At 44.5% G+C, this 16,810-nt stretch overlaps 1 protein-coding gene across 1 annotated transcript in view; it reads left to right on the top strand.

Moving 5' to 3' along the window:
- ZMYND10 (zinc finger MYND-type containing 10) overlaps nucleotides 1-16,810 on the top strand; it is a 38,849-nt gene continuing 22,039 nt past the window's right edge. Inside the window, exons 1-4 of the mRNA XM_061621976.1 lie at nucleotides 1-98; nucleotides 9,612-9,720; nucleotides 10,584-10,700; nucleotides 14,807-14,860. Of these exons, the coding sequence (XP_061477960.1) occupies nucleotides 1-98; nucleotides 9,612-9,720; nucleotides 10,584-10,700; nucleotides 14,807-14,860 (378 nt within the window). The remainder of the gene's footprint in view (nucleotides 99-9,611; nucleotides 9,721-10,583; nucleotides 10,701-14,806; nucleotides 14,861-16,810) is intronic.

The following is a 16,810-nucleotide window of genomic DNA, read 5'->3' as shown; positions in this document are numbered from 1 at the left end:
ATGGAGGAGCAGTTTCCCACCGTTTTGCTGCCGGGCGAAGCCGAAGCCTTGGTGGAGGCGTTGAGGAACTTCCAGCTGCGAGATATCGGGGGCCACGGGTATGATGAGAGGCCAGGGAGGTCCCTGGGGCATGGGAATAGTGCCCCGCTGGGTGAAGGGAGGTATCAGAGAGGGGCACAGCAGGATAAACAAACAAAGGCAAAGTCCTTGTACGGTATTAATCCCAAAGCAGCTACTAACTACCCAGCCAACCCCGACGATTACGGTGGCTTTAACCCTTGGGTGACAGACAGATATTGAACTGGTGTGGTGACCCTTGCTTCGTTTCACCTGGTGGATTTCTGCCTGACAGCGCTATTAACTTTATATTTTAAACCTATAAATTCCTTGCCGTTTATCCTTGTGCCATAGGTGAGAGAAAGTAAAGGCACGGGAGCCCTGCAGCGGGCATTGGGGGGGGGGGGGAGTCAGTGAGCGACTATTTAGAACGGCCACTTCACCCCAAAGTGTTGTGCACTGAAATTTGGGAGTGAGCACAAGCATTCTTCTGTATCAGTCGTCAGCGGCAGTGATTGAGATGAAAGGCAATTCATTCTCTTGAGAGACACTGAATGTTAGTGTCCCTGGCTGGTCCGTGCCTTTCAGCTGCTGGAGCTTAAAACCAGGAACAGACACCATCTGAGGGCCAGTCATTTGAAATCTGCTGTTCCAAGGACAGTTAGTAACAACTGGACAGTGGAGGATAGTGGTGTACTGGGGTGGGACAACAATAAAGGTGATTTTTCTGGTCTCCCTTTTAGGAAATTCATGTGAGGAAAGGAATTTGCTGAGACTTTTATCTAAGTTACTGGGTTTTATCTGTTGTATATAGTTTAGTGGAAATCCTATCTACATATAGAAATAGAAACTGAGGTAAAGGATGCCACAAGAGACATCACATTTTCTGTTCATAATGATATTAAGGAATTCTTCATAGAGGGGCGAATCTTCATGAGCATCAGCTTTGAAAGGAGGGCATTCATAGGCATAAAATGTTTCTTCTTTGGGTCTTAATGGTTCCCAAATGGAGCTTTTTGTGCATAGAGATCTCTCAAATATTCTGAAATAAAATAAGGGGCCTACTATAACCATGCACATACTGGAAAGAGTGGTAGCTTAAAGGGCCTGAAGCTAATTAGTCCCAGCTAATTCCTTTCCTCACATGATGTTGATGGGAGTTTGCCAGTCACTGAACCATTTGATCCACATAAGATAGCTACTTTTTTTCTCCATGTGCAGGTTATCAGATTACCTGGAGAAATTATATGTATGAACCAGTTATGAACTAGCATTACATAGATAAATCCTGTTGCAGTTGTGGCAGTACTGTTGGGAGCTACTACAATCACAGAATTTGCAGCAGAGACATTTGAGTAACAATAATAAAGCATTACATTTCCCCCCACATGGTTCCACCTTGGGGACAGTCTGGAAGAATGTTGGCTTACTTTCACATGTAACCTAGCCTGTGGTTGCTGACAATTCCAGAATAAAAGAGTGATGTGGTTAAAAGTGGGACAGTTGCAAATCTCAGGAAGCATAGCTTTAAAAATGTTACGTTTCCCACTTCCCCAAGTACAGAAACATTCCTGGGTTGTAAAACAGGATTTAGTTTCCATCAGATGAGAAAGCACTGAAGACATATCTGTGCAATATTTGTTTGTTTACAAGAAGAGCATATTTGAAGCAATAGACTGCTACAGCAGATGACAAAACCTTTGGTCCTGCATGAGATTGCCAAAGAGAGCAGCTGCTTGGCCCCTGCTTCCTTCCCACCAGTTCAGTTAAACTCATAGCCCTGTTTGACTCCTCTCTCCTACCCTTCTAACATGCTTGCATTCCTCAGGGCATCTTACAATCATTAAAATCACAATGTCAAAAATAAATATTGCGTCAGGCAGAAAATGCAACACTGTTTCTCTTCTCCCATTAGCCAAAGGGCGTCACCTTCCAAAGGCAGGGGAGAAAAATATCCAGTCATTAATTCCTGTTTAGGAAGTATAATCCTTGACTACTAGCAAGCCATCATTTAACAAAGGATGGTCATCTAATACTAATATCTGTAACTTCTTGTTGTTGTTATGTGCCTTCAAGTCGATTACGACTTATGGCGATCCTATGAATCAGCGACCTCCAAGAGCATCTGTCATGAACCACCCTGTTCAGATCTTGCAAGTTCAGGCCTGTGGCTTCCTTTATGGAATCAATCCATCTCTTGTTTGGCCTTCCTCTCTTTCTGCTCCATTCTGTTTTCCCCAGCATGCTTTTTCTAGTGAATCATGTCTTCTCATTATGTGTCCAAAGTATGATAAGCTTAGTTTCAACATTTTAGCTTCAAGTGATAGTTCTGGTTTAATTTGATCTGACACCCAATTATTGGTCTTTTTCGCAGTCCATGGTATGCGCAAAGCTCTCCTCCAGCACCACATTTCAAATGAGTTGATTTTTCTCTTATCTGCCTTTTTCACTGTCCAACTTTCACATCCATACATAGAGATCGGGAATACCATGGTCTGAATGATCCTGACTTTAGTGTTCAGTGATACATCTTTGCATTTGAGAATCTTTTCTAGTTCTGTCACAGCTGCCCTACCCAGTCCTAGCCGCCTTCTGATTTCTTGACTATTGTCTCCATTTTGGTTAATGACTGTGCCGAGGTATTGATAATCCTTGACAAGTTCAATGTCCTCATTGTCAACTTTAAAGTTACATAAATCTTCTGTTGTCATTACTTTAGTCTTCTTGACGTTCAGCTGTAGTCCTGCTTTTGTGCTTTCTTCTTTAACTTTCATCAGCATTCGTTTCAAATCATTACTGGTTTCTGCTAGGGGTATGGTATCGTCTGCATATCTTAAATTATTGATGTTTCTCCCCCCAATTTTCACATCTCCTTCATCTTGGTCCAATCCTGCTTTCCGTATGATATGTTCTGAGTACAGATTAAACAAATAGGGTGATAAAATACACCCCTGTCTCACACCCTTTCCGATGGGGAACCAATCGGTTTCTCCATATTCTGTCCTTACAGTAGCCTCTTGTCCAGAGTATAGGTTGCGCATCAGGACAATCAGATGCTGTGGCACCCCCATTTCTTTTAAAGCATTCCATAGTTTTTCATGATCTACACAGTCAAAGGCTTTGCTGTAGTCTATAAAGCACAGGGTGATTTTCTTCTGAAGTTCCTTGCTCCGTTCCATTATCAAACGTGTGTTTGCAATATGATCTCTGGTGCCTCTTCCCTTTCTAAATCCAGCTTGGACATCTGGCATTTCTCGCTCCATATATGATAAGAGCCTTTGTTGTAGAATCTTGAGCATTACTTGCATGGGATATTAAGGCAGTCGTTTGGTAATTACTGCATTCTCTGGGATCCCCTTTCTTTGGAAGGGGGATATATATTGAACGCTTCTAGTCTGTGGGCCATTGTTTAGTTTTCCATATTTCTTGACAAATTCTTGTCAAAATTTGGACAGATTCAGTCTCAGTAGCTTGTAGCAACTCTATTGGTATGCCGTCTATTCCTGGTGATTTGTTTCTTCCAAGAATTTTAAGGGCAGCTTTCACCTCACATTCTAAAATTTCTGGTTCTTCATCATATGGTTCCTCCGTGAATGAATCTGTCATCCTGTCATCCCTTTTATAGAGTTCTTCAGTGTATTGCTTCCATCTTCCTTTTATTTCATCTCGGTCAGTCAGTGTGTTTCCCTGTTGATTATTCAACATCCCTACTCGTGGTTAAATTTCCCTTTCATTTCTCTAATCTTTTGGAATAGGGCTCTTGTTCTTCCCTTTTTGTTGTCCTCTTCTATTTCTATACAATAACTATAGTAATAGTTTTCTTTGTCTCTATGTACTAGTTGCTGTATTGTTGCATTAAAGGTTCTGACCGTGTTTCTGTATCCTTTTGCTTTTGCTTTCCTTCTCTCTTTAACCATTTTAAGAGTTTCTTCAGTCATCCACTGAGGTCTATCTCTCTTTTTAACAAGAGGTATTGTCTTTTTGCATTCTTCCCTGATCATGAGTCTGACTTCATTCCATAGTTCTTCTGGTTCGCTGTCAACTAAGTTTAAAGCCTCAAACCTGTTCCTTATTTGATCTTTATACGCTTCTGGGATGTTATTTAAATTGTATTTTGGCATTATGGTTGCTTTGTTCTTCTTTAGCTTTACTCTGATTTTCGATACGATCAGTTCATGATCTGTACCGCAGTCTGCTCCTGGTCTTGTTTTTGCAGAAAGTATGGAACTTCTCCATCTTCTGTTTCCAGTTATATAATCAATTTGATTCCTATATTGAGCATCTGGTGATGTCCACGTGTACAGCCGTCTTTTTGGTTGCTCAAAAACGGTAGTTGGCAAGAAACAAATCATTGGCTTCACAGAATTCAGTAAGTCTTTCTCCTACTTCATTTCTGTCACCTAAACCCCATTTCCCCACAATTCCTAGTTCTTCTCCGTTCCCTACTTTTGCATTCCAGTCCCCCATGATTATCATCATATCTTGTTTTGGTGTGTGATCAATTTCCTCCTGTACTTCTGTGTAAAATCTCTCCAATTCCTCTTCTTCTGCGTTTGATGTTGGAGCGTAGACTTGGATGATGGTTATGTTAATAGGTTTCCCATTTAATCTCATTGATATAACTCACTCAGACCTTGCGTTGTAGCTCCTAATTGCTTTTGCTACATCACGTCTCACTTTTCAAGCAACCCCGTTTCTTCTTGATTTCTCATTTCCTGAATAAAATATTTTGTAGTTGCCTGATTGAAAATGTCCCATTCCAGTCCATTTTAATTCACTCACGCCAAGTATTGTATTTATTTATTTATTTATTAAATTTATATACCGCCCCATAGCTGAAGCTCCCTGGGTGGTTCACAACAGACAATATCAAAATACAATAAAACACATATTTAAAACAATTCAAACAACATTAAAAATGGGCTTCCTTAAAAAATTTTAAATTTAAAACATTTATAACACATATTAAAACACTTATTAAAATGCCTGGGAGAAGAGGAAGGTTTTGACCTGGCGCCGAAAAGATAGTAATGTTGGCGCCAGGCGTACCTCATCAGGAAGACTATTCCGCAATTCGGGGGCCACCACTGAGAAGGCCCTTTTTCTTGTTGCCACCCTCCGAGCTTCCCTTTGAGTAGGCACCCGGAGGAGGGTCTTTGATGTTGAGCGTAGTGTACGGGTAGGTTCATATCGGGAGATGCGTTCCACCAGATATTGTGGTCCCGCGCCGTGTAAGGCTTTATAGGTTAAAACCAGCACCGTGAACCGGGCCCGGAAACATATAGGCAGCCAATGCAAGCGGGCCAGAATCGGTGTTATATATTCGGACCGCCTGGTCCCCGTTATCAGTCTGGCCGCTGCATTTTGCACGAGCTGCAGTTTCCGAACCGTCTTCAAAGGCAGCCCCACATAGAGCGCGTTGCAGTAATCTAATTTAGAGGTTACCAGAGCATGGACAACTGAAGCGAGGTTCTCCCTATCCAGATAGGGGCGTAGTTGGGCCACCAAATGAAGTTGGTAAAAGGCACTCCGTGCCACCGAGGCTACCTGAGCCTCAAGTGACAGGGATGGTTCTAAAAGAACTCCCAAACTACAAGCCTGCTCCTTCAGGGGAAGTGTAACCCCATCCAGAACAGGTTGAACATCCACCATCCGGTCGGGAGAACCACCCACTAACAGCATCTCAGTCTTGTCTGGATTGAGCCTCAGTTTATTAGCTCTCATCCAGTCCATTGTCGCAGCTAGGCAACGGTTCAGCACATTGACAGCCTCACCTGAAAAAGATGTAAAGAAGAAGTAGAGCTGCGTGTCATCAGCATACTGATGGCAACGCACTCCAAAACTCCTGATGACCGCACCCAGAGGCTTCATATAGATGTTAAAAAGCATGGGGGACAGAACTGACCCCTGCGGAACTCCATACTGGAGGACCCAGGGTGCCGAGCAGTGCTCCCCAAGTGCTACCTTCTGGAGACGATCCGCCAAGTAGGAGCGGAACCACTGCCAAGCAGTACCGCCAATGGACCCAAATCAGCGAGTCTCCCCAGAAGGATACCATGGTCGATGGTATCAAAAGCCACTGAGAGATCAAGGAGAATCAACAGAGTCACACTCCCCCTGTTCTTTTTCCCGACAAAGGTCATCATACAGGGCGACCAAGGCTGTCTCCGTGCCAAAACCGGGCCTAAAAGCCGACTGAAATGGATCCATATAATCGGTTTCATCCAAGAGTGTCTGGAGCTGGCCGGCAACCACTCGTTCTAGGACCTTGCCCAGAAATGGGACATTTGCTACCGGCCTGTAATTATTAAGGTTTTCTGGGTCCAGGGACAATTTCTTCAGAAGTGGTCTTACTGCCGCCTCTTTCAGGCAGCTAGGGACCACTCCCTCTCACAATGAGGCATTAATCACTTCCCTGGCCCAGCCGGCAGTTCCAGCCCTGCTAGCTTTTATTAGCCAAGAGGGGCAAGGATCCAATCTAGAAGTGGTTCCATGCACCATTCCAAGCACCTTGTCAACGTCCTCAAGCTGTACCAACTGAAACTCATCCAAAAAATCAAGGCAAGACCGTGCTCTGGACACCTCATTCGATTCAACTGCTACAACATTGAAGTCCAAGTCCTGGCGGATGCAAAAGATTTTATCCTGGAAGTGCCTAGCAAATTCATTACAGTGGGCCTCAGATGATTCCACCGTGTCCCTAGGGCCAGAAAGCAATAGCCCTCGGACAATTTTAAAAAGCTCCGCTGGACGGCAGATGGATGATTTAATAGTGGCAGCAAAATATTGCTTTTTTGCTGCCCTCACCACCCCTAAGTACAACTTAGTGTAGGCACTTACCAGTGCATGATTGCATCCATCAGGAGTTCACCTCCATTTGCACTCCAGCCGTCTCCTATACTGTTTCATCGCTCTCAGCTCCAGAGTATACCATGGGGCTGTATGAGCTCTACACAGGAGAGGGCGCGCAGGAGTGATCATGTCTACTGCCCGGGTCATTTCTGCATTCCACAGTTCGACCAGGGTTTCGACAGGAGTGCCAGCCCTGTCAGCCGGACAGCTCCCCAGAGCCCTTTGAAAATCATCAGAAGTCATTAGTCTCTGGGGGCGGTCCATCTTAACAGATCCCCCACCCTTGCAGAGGGAAAGAGCCGCTGTAAGTCTAAACCTCAGCAAGCGATGATCTGTCCATGACAGAGGGACTGATGTAAAGCTCCCTACCTTCAGATCATCATCTCCATGTCCAGTTGCGAAAACCAAATCCAGAGTATGGCCTGCTACATGCGTCGGGCCAATAGCATATTGGGACAGCCCCATGGTTGTCATGGAAACCATGAAGTCCTGAGCCACTCCAGACAAGGCGGCCTCGGCATGAATGTTGACATCCCCCAGTACCAACAGTCTGGGGGATCTCAACAGTACATCCGAGACCACCTCTGTCAGCTCAGTTAGGGAGACCGTTGGGCAGCGGGGTGGGCGGTACACCAACAGAATCCCTAATCTGTCCCACTGACCCAACACAAGATGCAAACACTCCAGACCAGCAGTCATATGGACAGGGTGTTTGGAGAGGGAGATGGAACTCCTATAGACCACAGCAACCCCCCATCCCCGACCCTCAGATCTACCCTGATGCTGGACCAAGTACCCCGGTGGGCACAGCTGGGAGAGGGCAACTCCTCCCTGCTCACCCACCCAGGTCTCAGTTATACACGCCAGATCGGCTGCCTCATCCACAATTAAATCATGGATGAGGGAGATCTTTTTATGTACCGATCTGGTGTTTAAAAGCAGCATCCGGAGATCTGAGAGCTGGCTGATAGGGCAACCAACAAGCCTGTGGGTGTGGGGAAGACTGGAACGAGGCACAGCCATTAACTGTCTGGGCCGAGTTCCCCTCACCTGACAAGTCTTCCGCACAACGCTATATCTCCCTCTACCTGTCACTACACCAATTGGGGCCCCCTCGAATCTTCCCACTCGGCTCTGAATCCTCTCTCCCAGGCACATAATGCAAACCCACAGTTACATACACAGCACACACACTCACACCGCACACCGCACCCTCCCACACAAAGCAAGAGCTGCAAATGAATGCTAACAGCAACAGTAGCAGCTCTCCCTCCAAAAAATTGGGCAGTGATAGTAACAAGCAGAGGAGCAGTAGCAACATCATCTAACGACACTCGCAACTCCCTCTTCAAGCAGCGATAATATCCCTCCCTTGGCAGGCAGGTGGAAAAAGTTAGTCACAGCTGATCGGGCGCCCGGGACCCAGTCCTGCAGGGCGCAACTCCAGCCGATCAACAGCAGTCCAACCGGGAAGGATAACGATGGTAACAGTCAAGAAGAGCAGCAACACAGCCACAAAACAACAACAGCAGCTCTCCCTCCAGCAGACGACAACTGCAGCGGCGGCACCCCTCTTCCTCCCAGGATCTCGTGCCACCAACGGGCCAGGAATGATGGCGCAGCCAGGACGCACAAGGGAAAAACGACCTCAGAACACAAGGAAGCGGCTGAGTGCACACAACCACCCTCTTCTCCTCCTCCTGCAGCTCAAGATGATACAATGACACTGCCGCGGATCGGGTGGGCAACTCCCGCCGGCCGTGATGGTAAGTTACATGACCGTCATGATCTGAGAAAAACGACGACGGCAGTGAGGGAAGCGAGGGGAGCAGCGTAATCTGGTAGCAAAGCTCATCTACCTGCCCTTTCTCAATCGCATACTGGACCACGAGATTCATGCAAATTGTTCCACAGAATGTCCTCGACGCTGTAGTAGTGACCCAGAGCATGGAATCCAAAGGTATTCAAAGTTAGTCCAGCTAAAATGTAATGTTGATACGCTCCATTTCTTGCTTGACAATTTCTAACTTTCCCTGGTTCATGCTTCTCACATTCCATGTTCCTACTGTGTGCGTCGTACAACTCTGGACTCTCCTTTCGCATCTGTGCGCATCAGCCTCTGGGCTTCCTTTCGGCTTTGATCCAGCTGCGTCATTAGTCACAGCGCTACTTGTATTTGTCTTTTGTTCTTCCCCAGTAGCTTGGTGAGTGCCTTCTGACCTGGGGGTCTCATCTTCCAGCACTATCTCGTATTGCATTTTGGATATTCTGTTCATAGGGTTTTCGTGGTAAGAGGTATTCAGAGGTGGTTTACCATTGCCTTCCTCTGAGTTTGGATGCATCTTAGTCTGGTGTCTCAGCTTTGACCATTCCACCATGGGTGCCCATGCTAGGAGTTTAGCCTCTTGGTCTAGACTCCTGACGGCATTGCTCTCAGCATCTTCAACACTCTCAAACCCCCTCACCATGTTAAGGTGTGCATCCTAAAGGGGGATCTGTAACTTAGCTAATACCATTTTCAAATTAGGGATGTCCTTCAAATCAGTTATACTTGTGAAGTATAATCCTATGCAACAGAATGTAAAAAGAGTGGTTCGGAAAAGGCTATCCTGCCAGCATGAAATTGTCCTTGGTTGTGTAAGTGTGTGGTTGCAGAAAATAAATGGGGGACTAGTACTAACTACTCTCACCCTACTTCCTAGGTGGCTACAGCAACATGAGCATATTGAAAAGCTTAACATGCAGGCCATACTGAGTGCTTCTGCTGGACATGAGCAGCTCCTTACTGAGCTTCTGGTGAACAATGGCAAGGTATGATGCATTCAGCAGTGGACAAACAGTGAACCCATTGGCACATGACAGAGGCTATGTTCCCATGAATGAAGCTGGACTGAGTTTTGTTTGGTTCTTCTATAAGGTTGCACAAAAAAGTTTCTTTCTCATTTACTGTTATCTGTTTGGGTATACTTAACACTCAGAGCTACACAAGCTAATAAGCTTATATTCCATATAAATTAACTACTAGTCCCCCTGTAATTATAACTACAAATGCCTGCTACAGTTTCCACTTCAAACTTAACTGACAGGGTAGAAATGATCATAGAATCATATAATAGTAGAGTTGGAAGGGGCCTATAAGGCCATCGAGTCCAACCCCCTGCTCAATGCAGGAATCCAAATCAAAGCATTCCTGACAGATGGCTGTCCAGCTGCCTCTTGAATGCCTCCAGTGTTGGAGAGCCCACTACCTCTCTAGGTAATTGGGTCCATTACCACATCTTCAACACTTTGTGACTACATGATGATGGTTAAGGTATTAGGAGGTAACCTGTATTAAATTTTGACTATGTATTCTTAACATCACAATCCTAAGAGAGAAATTAATGGGACTTACTGCCAAGTAAATATGTTTAAGATCAAGGTGTAAAAGAAATGCGTGTTCCATACAGAGGGGATATGTGCCTTCATTCATTGTTACAGATAATGTTTCTTGTCTGCCATATGAACAGAAGTGGAAGTAGAGTCAGAAACCTCCTGCCTGCAGAATGTAATAGAGGGAAATATTGCAAGTCCTGAATTTTTCCTGTTATTTGCTCTCATTCTGACTTTGCAGACCTAACATTTAAGTTGGAAAGATCTCACTAATGCCTGTTTGTTTGTTTTTTCCTACGTAGATCCCAACTCTGATTGAGGAATTAATCACTGTGGAGACCTGGAAGCAGAAGATATTCCCTATATTATGCAGGCTGGAGGATTTCAAACCAAAAAGCACATTTCCCATATACTTAGTGGTAAGTTTAAGAAGGGTTTTAGGAACTCTTCATAATACTTTGCTATTTATACCACATCTTAAGATGATGGCACAAAATGATACTTCAGCTTGCTAGTTTTGCCTGGTACATCCCAGAATGATCATTATTAAGAGAGTATATGCACTATTAATATACAAGACTAGACTTTTTCAGGTAAGTTTCTCTGAGAGGCCAATTATTTTGTTAATGCTAAAGCTACTAAATAGTCAGGAAAAAAGTCCCTTTCCAGAAGGTAGCACCTCATTTTAGTGCAAACAGGGAAGAGTATTAAGGTCTCATGTTGAGAGATTGTGCAGTTGCCTTGGGACAAAGGGGGAATATCAATAACGGTATAATGTGCCTGGGTCAGAGGGCAGGTTCAGGGGCTGCTATTACCATGGTCCTGTGCAGGGGAATGGGGGGTATGGCTTGGGGGGGTAGGCCATATTATAATAGAAGAGGTTGAAGTAGACACATGACAACCTGTTGCCCCTGCTCAGCCTCGTCCCATCAGAGACTTGGATTGCCATACTGATCTGCCTCCCATTTGGTGGTGCTGTTAATTAATGCCAGTCCACAATAAAACAACTCTCATCCACTATCTGACTGTGGGTGGGGTGACTAATCTGGACAGGGTGGGCTGGGGGCTCCTGGCCTTACCCAGCTTTGCCTGCCTGGGTATTTGGTGCAGGATCAGTCAAGGTCAGAGGGACAGGAAGAGGTATGTTGCAGTGATCCATAAAAATTCCATCATTCTCACCAGGAGGCCAGTCCATCTGGAATTGGATGTGAGGGTTTGTACTTGGTGTTGGGAGACAGAACAGGGATCTTGTTGGTGTACCATCCACCCTGCTGCCCAACCACCGCCTTGACTGAGCTGGCAGAGGCAGTCTCTGATGTAATGTTGGAGAATCCTAGGACATTAGTTCTAGGGGACTTCAATATCCATGTCAATGTTGCCTTGTCTCCCCGGTTCAGGACTTCATGGCTTTCATGACAACTATGGGGCTCTCACAGTATATTATGCATCCAACACATACTGCAGGTTATACCCTAGATCTAGTTTTCACTGCAGAAGGCTCGGAAAGGATCTGGTGATCAGGGGAGTGAAAATTGCCCTATTGTCATGAACGGATCATGTCTGGGTGAGGTTTGGATTGGCTGTGACTGATCCCCTGCTCTGCAGGGGTGGAGAACCAATTAAATCGGTCTGCCTCTGGAGACTGATGAAATCTGAGGGATTTCTAAATGCTCTGGGCTATTTTCCAGGTAACATGGCTGGTGCTCTTGTCAAAGCCCTAGTTTCATTGTGGAACAGTGAGATGGAAAGGGCCATTGACGTGATCACTCCTAAATCCTCCCTCTGGCCATGGTGAGTCCGGGAGGCTCCTGGGTTTACTGAGGAACTTCAGGCAATGAAGCAGGCTGGACATTGGCTATGGTGCAGGTGGTGCAAGTCCCAGTGAGAATGTGACTAAATAAAGGAACAAGTACATAGCCATTCCTACCACATGGCAGTGGTGGCAGTGATGAGAGCATATTGCTCAGCCTCTATTGCATCTTCAGTGAATCACCCAGCAGAGCTGTTTAGAGTGGTAAACCACCTGATCCAGACCAGTGTGGCCACTCAATAGCCTGTTGTGAAATATTTACATATCACTTTGGAGGAAAATTACTCGTGTCCGTGCTGAACTTTGTTCCACAATTGGTTCAGACTTGTTGGTGGTTCCTGGTGCAACATCAAATTACAGCTTGTGGAAATGGAAATGGACTGCCTTCAAGTCAATTCCTACTTATGGTGACCCTGTGAATAGGGTTTTGATGGTAAGCGGTATTCAGAGGTGGTTTACCATTGCCTTCCTCCGAGGCTGAGAGGCAGTGACTGGCTCAGGTCACCCAGTGAGCTTCATGGCTGTGTGGGAATTCGAACCCTGGTGTCCCAGGTTGTAGTCCAATACGCTAACCACCATGCCACACTGGCTGTATATTAGTTTCAGTTGTTGCAGCACAAGGATGTAGACAGGATGCTTGTGGGGGTGATGCTGACTATATGGCCTCTCGATCCTTGCCCATCATTGTTGGTAAAATCTAATAGGAGGGAATAGACTGGATGGGTCCAGGGAGTGATCAATGACTCACTATGGGAGGGAATTATGCCCACCACCTTGAGAGAGGGAGTGGTGTGGCCCTTCTTGAAGAGGTCCACCCTGGATCCAGAGGTCTTAGAAAACTACCATCCAGTCTCTAATATTCCTTTCCTGGGAAAGATGATCAGTAGGGTAGTGGCCAACCAGCTGCAGGTATGCTGAGGAATCAGATTATCTAGATCCATTCCATTCTGGTTTCAGACTCAGGTATGGCACTGAAACAGCCTTGGTTGCTTGATTGATGGCTTTTATCAAGAAACACAGGAAATGCAAGCTTGTTGGTTCTCCTTGACCTCTGAGTGGGTTTTGACACCATTGACCCTGGTTTTCTTCTGGAGTGACTGAAGGAGATAAGTGTTGGAGGTACTCTATTGCCACCCTGGGCTTCTTTTGGGAGAAAGATATACAGGATATAAATTTATTTTTAATAAATAAATAAATAAACATTGGTTCCTGAAGGGCTACTGCTAGAAAGTAGTATTACTGTAGGAGACTGCTGCTCACAACATGGCTTTTGGGCTGTGGCATCCCACAAGGGTCCATTCTGTCTCCTATGCTATTTAAGTTCTATATGAAACCATTGGGAGCTGTCATCCAGGAGTTGGAGCATGACATACCACTCTATCTCTCCATTCCATCTGAATCAGGAGAGGCTGTGAAGGTGTTGGACAGGTGAAGGTGTTGGACAGTGATGGACTGGCGGTCAGTAAATTGAGCCTGAATCTCTGATAAGAAATGTGGGTGGGTGGTTCCTGTGGCTTTGAATTAGGTGTACAACCTGTTCTGGGATGGGTTGTACCCCCCCCCCGAAGGAACAGTTCGTAATTCCAACTAGTCACTAGAGTGGCTTCTGTGGCTAGGAGTGCAGATGTCCAGCTTATGGTGATTCATTAGCTATAGCCATTCCTAGACCGGGATAACCTGACTTCAGTTGTCCATGCTCTGGTGACTTCTCATCTGGACTATTGTAATGTGCTATATGTGGGGCTGCCATTGAAGATGGTCTGGAAACTGCAGCTATTGTTGAATGCAGCTGCTAGGTTGGTAAAATGGGGCAGCTTGATGGGACTATGTGTCACTGGTCCTGAAAGTGCTGCACTGGCTGCCAGCGAGATACCAGGCCCAATTCAAGGTGTTAGTACTAGCATATAAAGCCCTAAATGGCTTGGGAACCAAGAACCTAAAACAGCAGCTTCCCCAGTATCAACCATCTTGGACCCTAAGGTTGACAGGTGAGGCCTTGTTAGTAGTGCTGCCACTGGGGGCTGCCTGGTTAGGGTTGACACAGTGGCCTTCTCAGTGGTTGCTCCTGATTTGTGGAACACCCTCCCCAGTGAGGTGCATCTGTCTCCATTATTATTTACTTTTAGGAGGAATTTGAAAACATTCCTATTTACCCAGGCATTTGATGGCTGAACCCAGAGATCACTGGATGAAATAATGTTTTTAACTATACCTGTTTTTTGAATATTTTTAACTGTAACTGTTTTTTGAATATTTTAACTGTTTTTAACATGCTTTTTTAAAAAGACTTTTGTTTTTAATTATTTAATTAATTAATATCCTACCCTTCCTCCTCCCTTGGACTCCTTCAGGAGGAAGGGCAGGATAAAAATTCAATAAATAATAATATTAATTAATTAATTATTCTGAATACAGAAAATCAGCTTAGATTTCAGTATGTAATGCTCTGTTCTGATCATGACAATCTTTACAGGTCAAGGTTCAGAATAATCAACTGAAATTTCCATAGATTTTTTTTAATAGAAAATTTAAATGTCTTAAATCTGATTCTGATCTGTGACATTTGTCCCACAGACTATATTTTCACATCATTAACATGACACAAAAATTGAATGCTATTTCTCACTGCATATTCTTTTGTGTTCTGGCATGACTAATGTCTCCAATAAACTGCATTTTGATAATTTAAGCTTTATTATATTCTTTCCATCTCAGCTACGTCATGAAGCTTCAGTTATTAACCTCCTGGAGACAGTGTTTTTTCACAAGGTAGGCAGCAAGTTTACACTGTGTTATGAACAAAAAAAGCCTTAATGATAATTTCAATTACTGTCGGCAAATCATTATAACTCACTGAATAGAGACTTCTCAGTGCAGTAATGTGATCCAGGGGATAACTGTTGATCTGGGCTTTTTTATTCCTCCTTATACCTCAATTATAGGTTTTAAATAAACAAAATTTCAAAACCTAAAACATCTTCTTATATGAAAGTGGCAAGTTAAAGCCACATAAAATTACAGCAAACTAGCCAGTGTCTCATCTTGCTTCCAGATATTACCCTGCAACTCACTTTATCTGCCTGTGCTTCCCTATGTTAATGTAGCAATCTAGTACACATTTAAAATGTCTTTCACATGTTGTAATTTAGTGCCAAAATCATCTTACTGTTATTTTAGAGCAGAGTAGGATTTAGGGCTTCTGCATGAGCTATGTGCAGAGCTTGGAAAAGTTACTTTTTTGAACTACACCTCCCATCAGCCCCAGCCAGCATGGCCACTGGATTAGGCTGATGGGAGTTGTAGTTAAAAAAAGTAACTTTTCCAAGCTGCAACTATGTCATTGTGACTTCACAATGCAGCCCTGCTGCTCTGCAGACTGCTATTAGTGGACTTCCACTTGACCCCTCTGGGACCAGTCATTACAACCCTGACCTAAATACGAAATGCAAGCAAGTGCCCCTTGGACATTTACTTGTCTTGCTTTTACTCCTTGGGATAACCACAATGGTGCCTCTCCCACACCAAAGCTTTTCATGATACGTGAAAAGAATTAGAGTGAGAACATCATCTACATCATGCGTCAGACCACCCTGCCACCCTGCAAGAGTTGACCAGGTCACCTCAGTTCCTCACTTTTTAATTGTAGCACTTCATGCCCAATTATGACAAATCAAAGAAATGTTTATTAAAAACAGCTTGGAAAAGTTACTTTTTTGAACTACAACTCCCATCAGCCCCAGCCAGCATGGCCACTGGATTGGGCTGATGGGAGTTGTGGCTCAAAAAAGTAACTTTTCCAAGCTCTGATTAAAAAGAACAATTGAATCAAATAAAGAGATACAGTAAGTTACAAGATAAAAACAAGTAAGAAAACTTTTGGTTTTGGACTACAGCTGAACTAGTGTCAATATTTCCCAATATCCTAATTCTGAAGCAGTGGTCTCTCCCTGTTATGGGCCAGCCTACACCCTGTAATGATCCAAGAAGAAAAAAAACAAGATTTGCCCCCAGACTTTTAAATGTATCCCTAGTGAAAAATGGAAATGGACTGCCTTCAAGTCGATCCCGACTTATGGCGACCCTAAGAATACGGTTTTCATGGCAAGCAGTATTCAGAGGGGGTTTACCATTGCTTCCCTCTGAGGCTAGTCCTCTGCAGCTGGCTAGGGCCTGCTCCGCTTGCCACAGCTGCACAAGCCAGCCCCTTCCTTGGCCACAACTGCCAGATGGGGGGCAACTGGGCTCCTTGGGACTATTTATTTATTTTATTTATTTATTTGATTTGATTGAACTTTTATACCGCCCATAGCAAGCTCTCTGGGTGGTGTACATAAAAAATAAAACACTTACAAACCATTTAAAAGCAGCTAAAACCAACTAATCATCCAATTATAAAAGGTGTGTCGTATGACTGTCTGTTAAAACATTAGATACAAATACAAACTATTAACAGATAGAAAAATATTAAATATTATAATATTAAAAATATTAAAATGCCTGGACAAAGAGGAAGGTTTTCACCTGGCGCCGAAAGGATAGTAATGTAGGCGCCAGGCGAACCTCATCAGGAAGGGTGTTCCATAATTCGGGGGCCACCACCGAGAAGGCCCTCTTTCTTGTAGTCGCCTATGTAGACTATGCAGCTTGCCCACAGCTGCACAGGTGGCAGGGCATGTAACCCTGAGCCACTCAATCTGGGGGTGATCTTTAGCTGGCCCT

Source organism: Rhineura floridana, chromosome 3 (genome assembly GCF_030035675.1).
Source record: "Rhineura floridana isolate rRhiFlo1 chromosome 3, rRhiFlo1.hap2, whole genome shotgun sequence".
Taxonomy (NCBI): domain Eukaryota; kingdom Metazoa; phylum Chordata; class Lepidosauria; order Squamata; family Rhineuridae; genus Rhineura; species Rhineura floridana.
The sequence above is the reverse complement of the archived record's forward strand: the minus strand, read 5'-3'. Positions and strand labels throughout refer to the sequence as shown.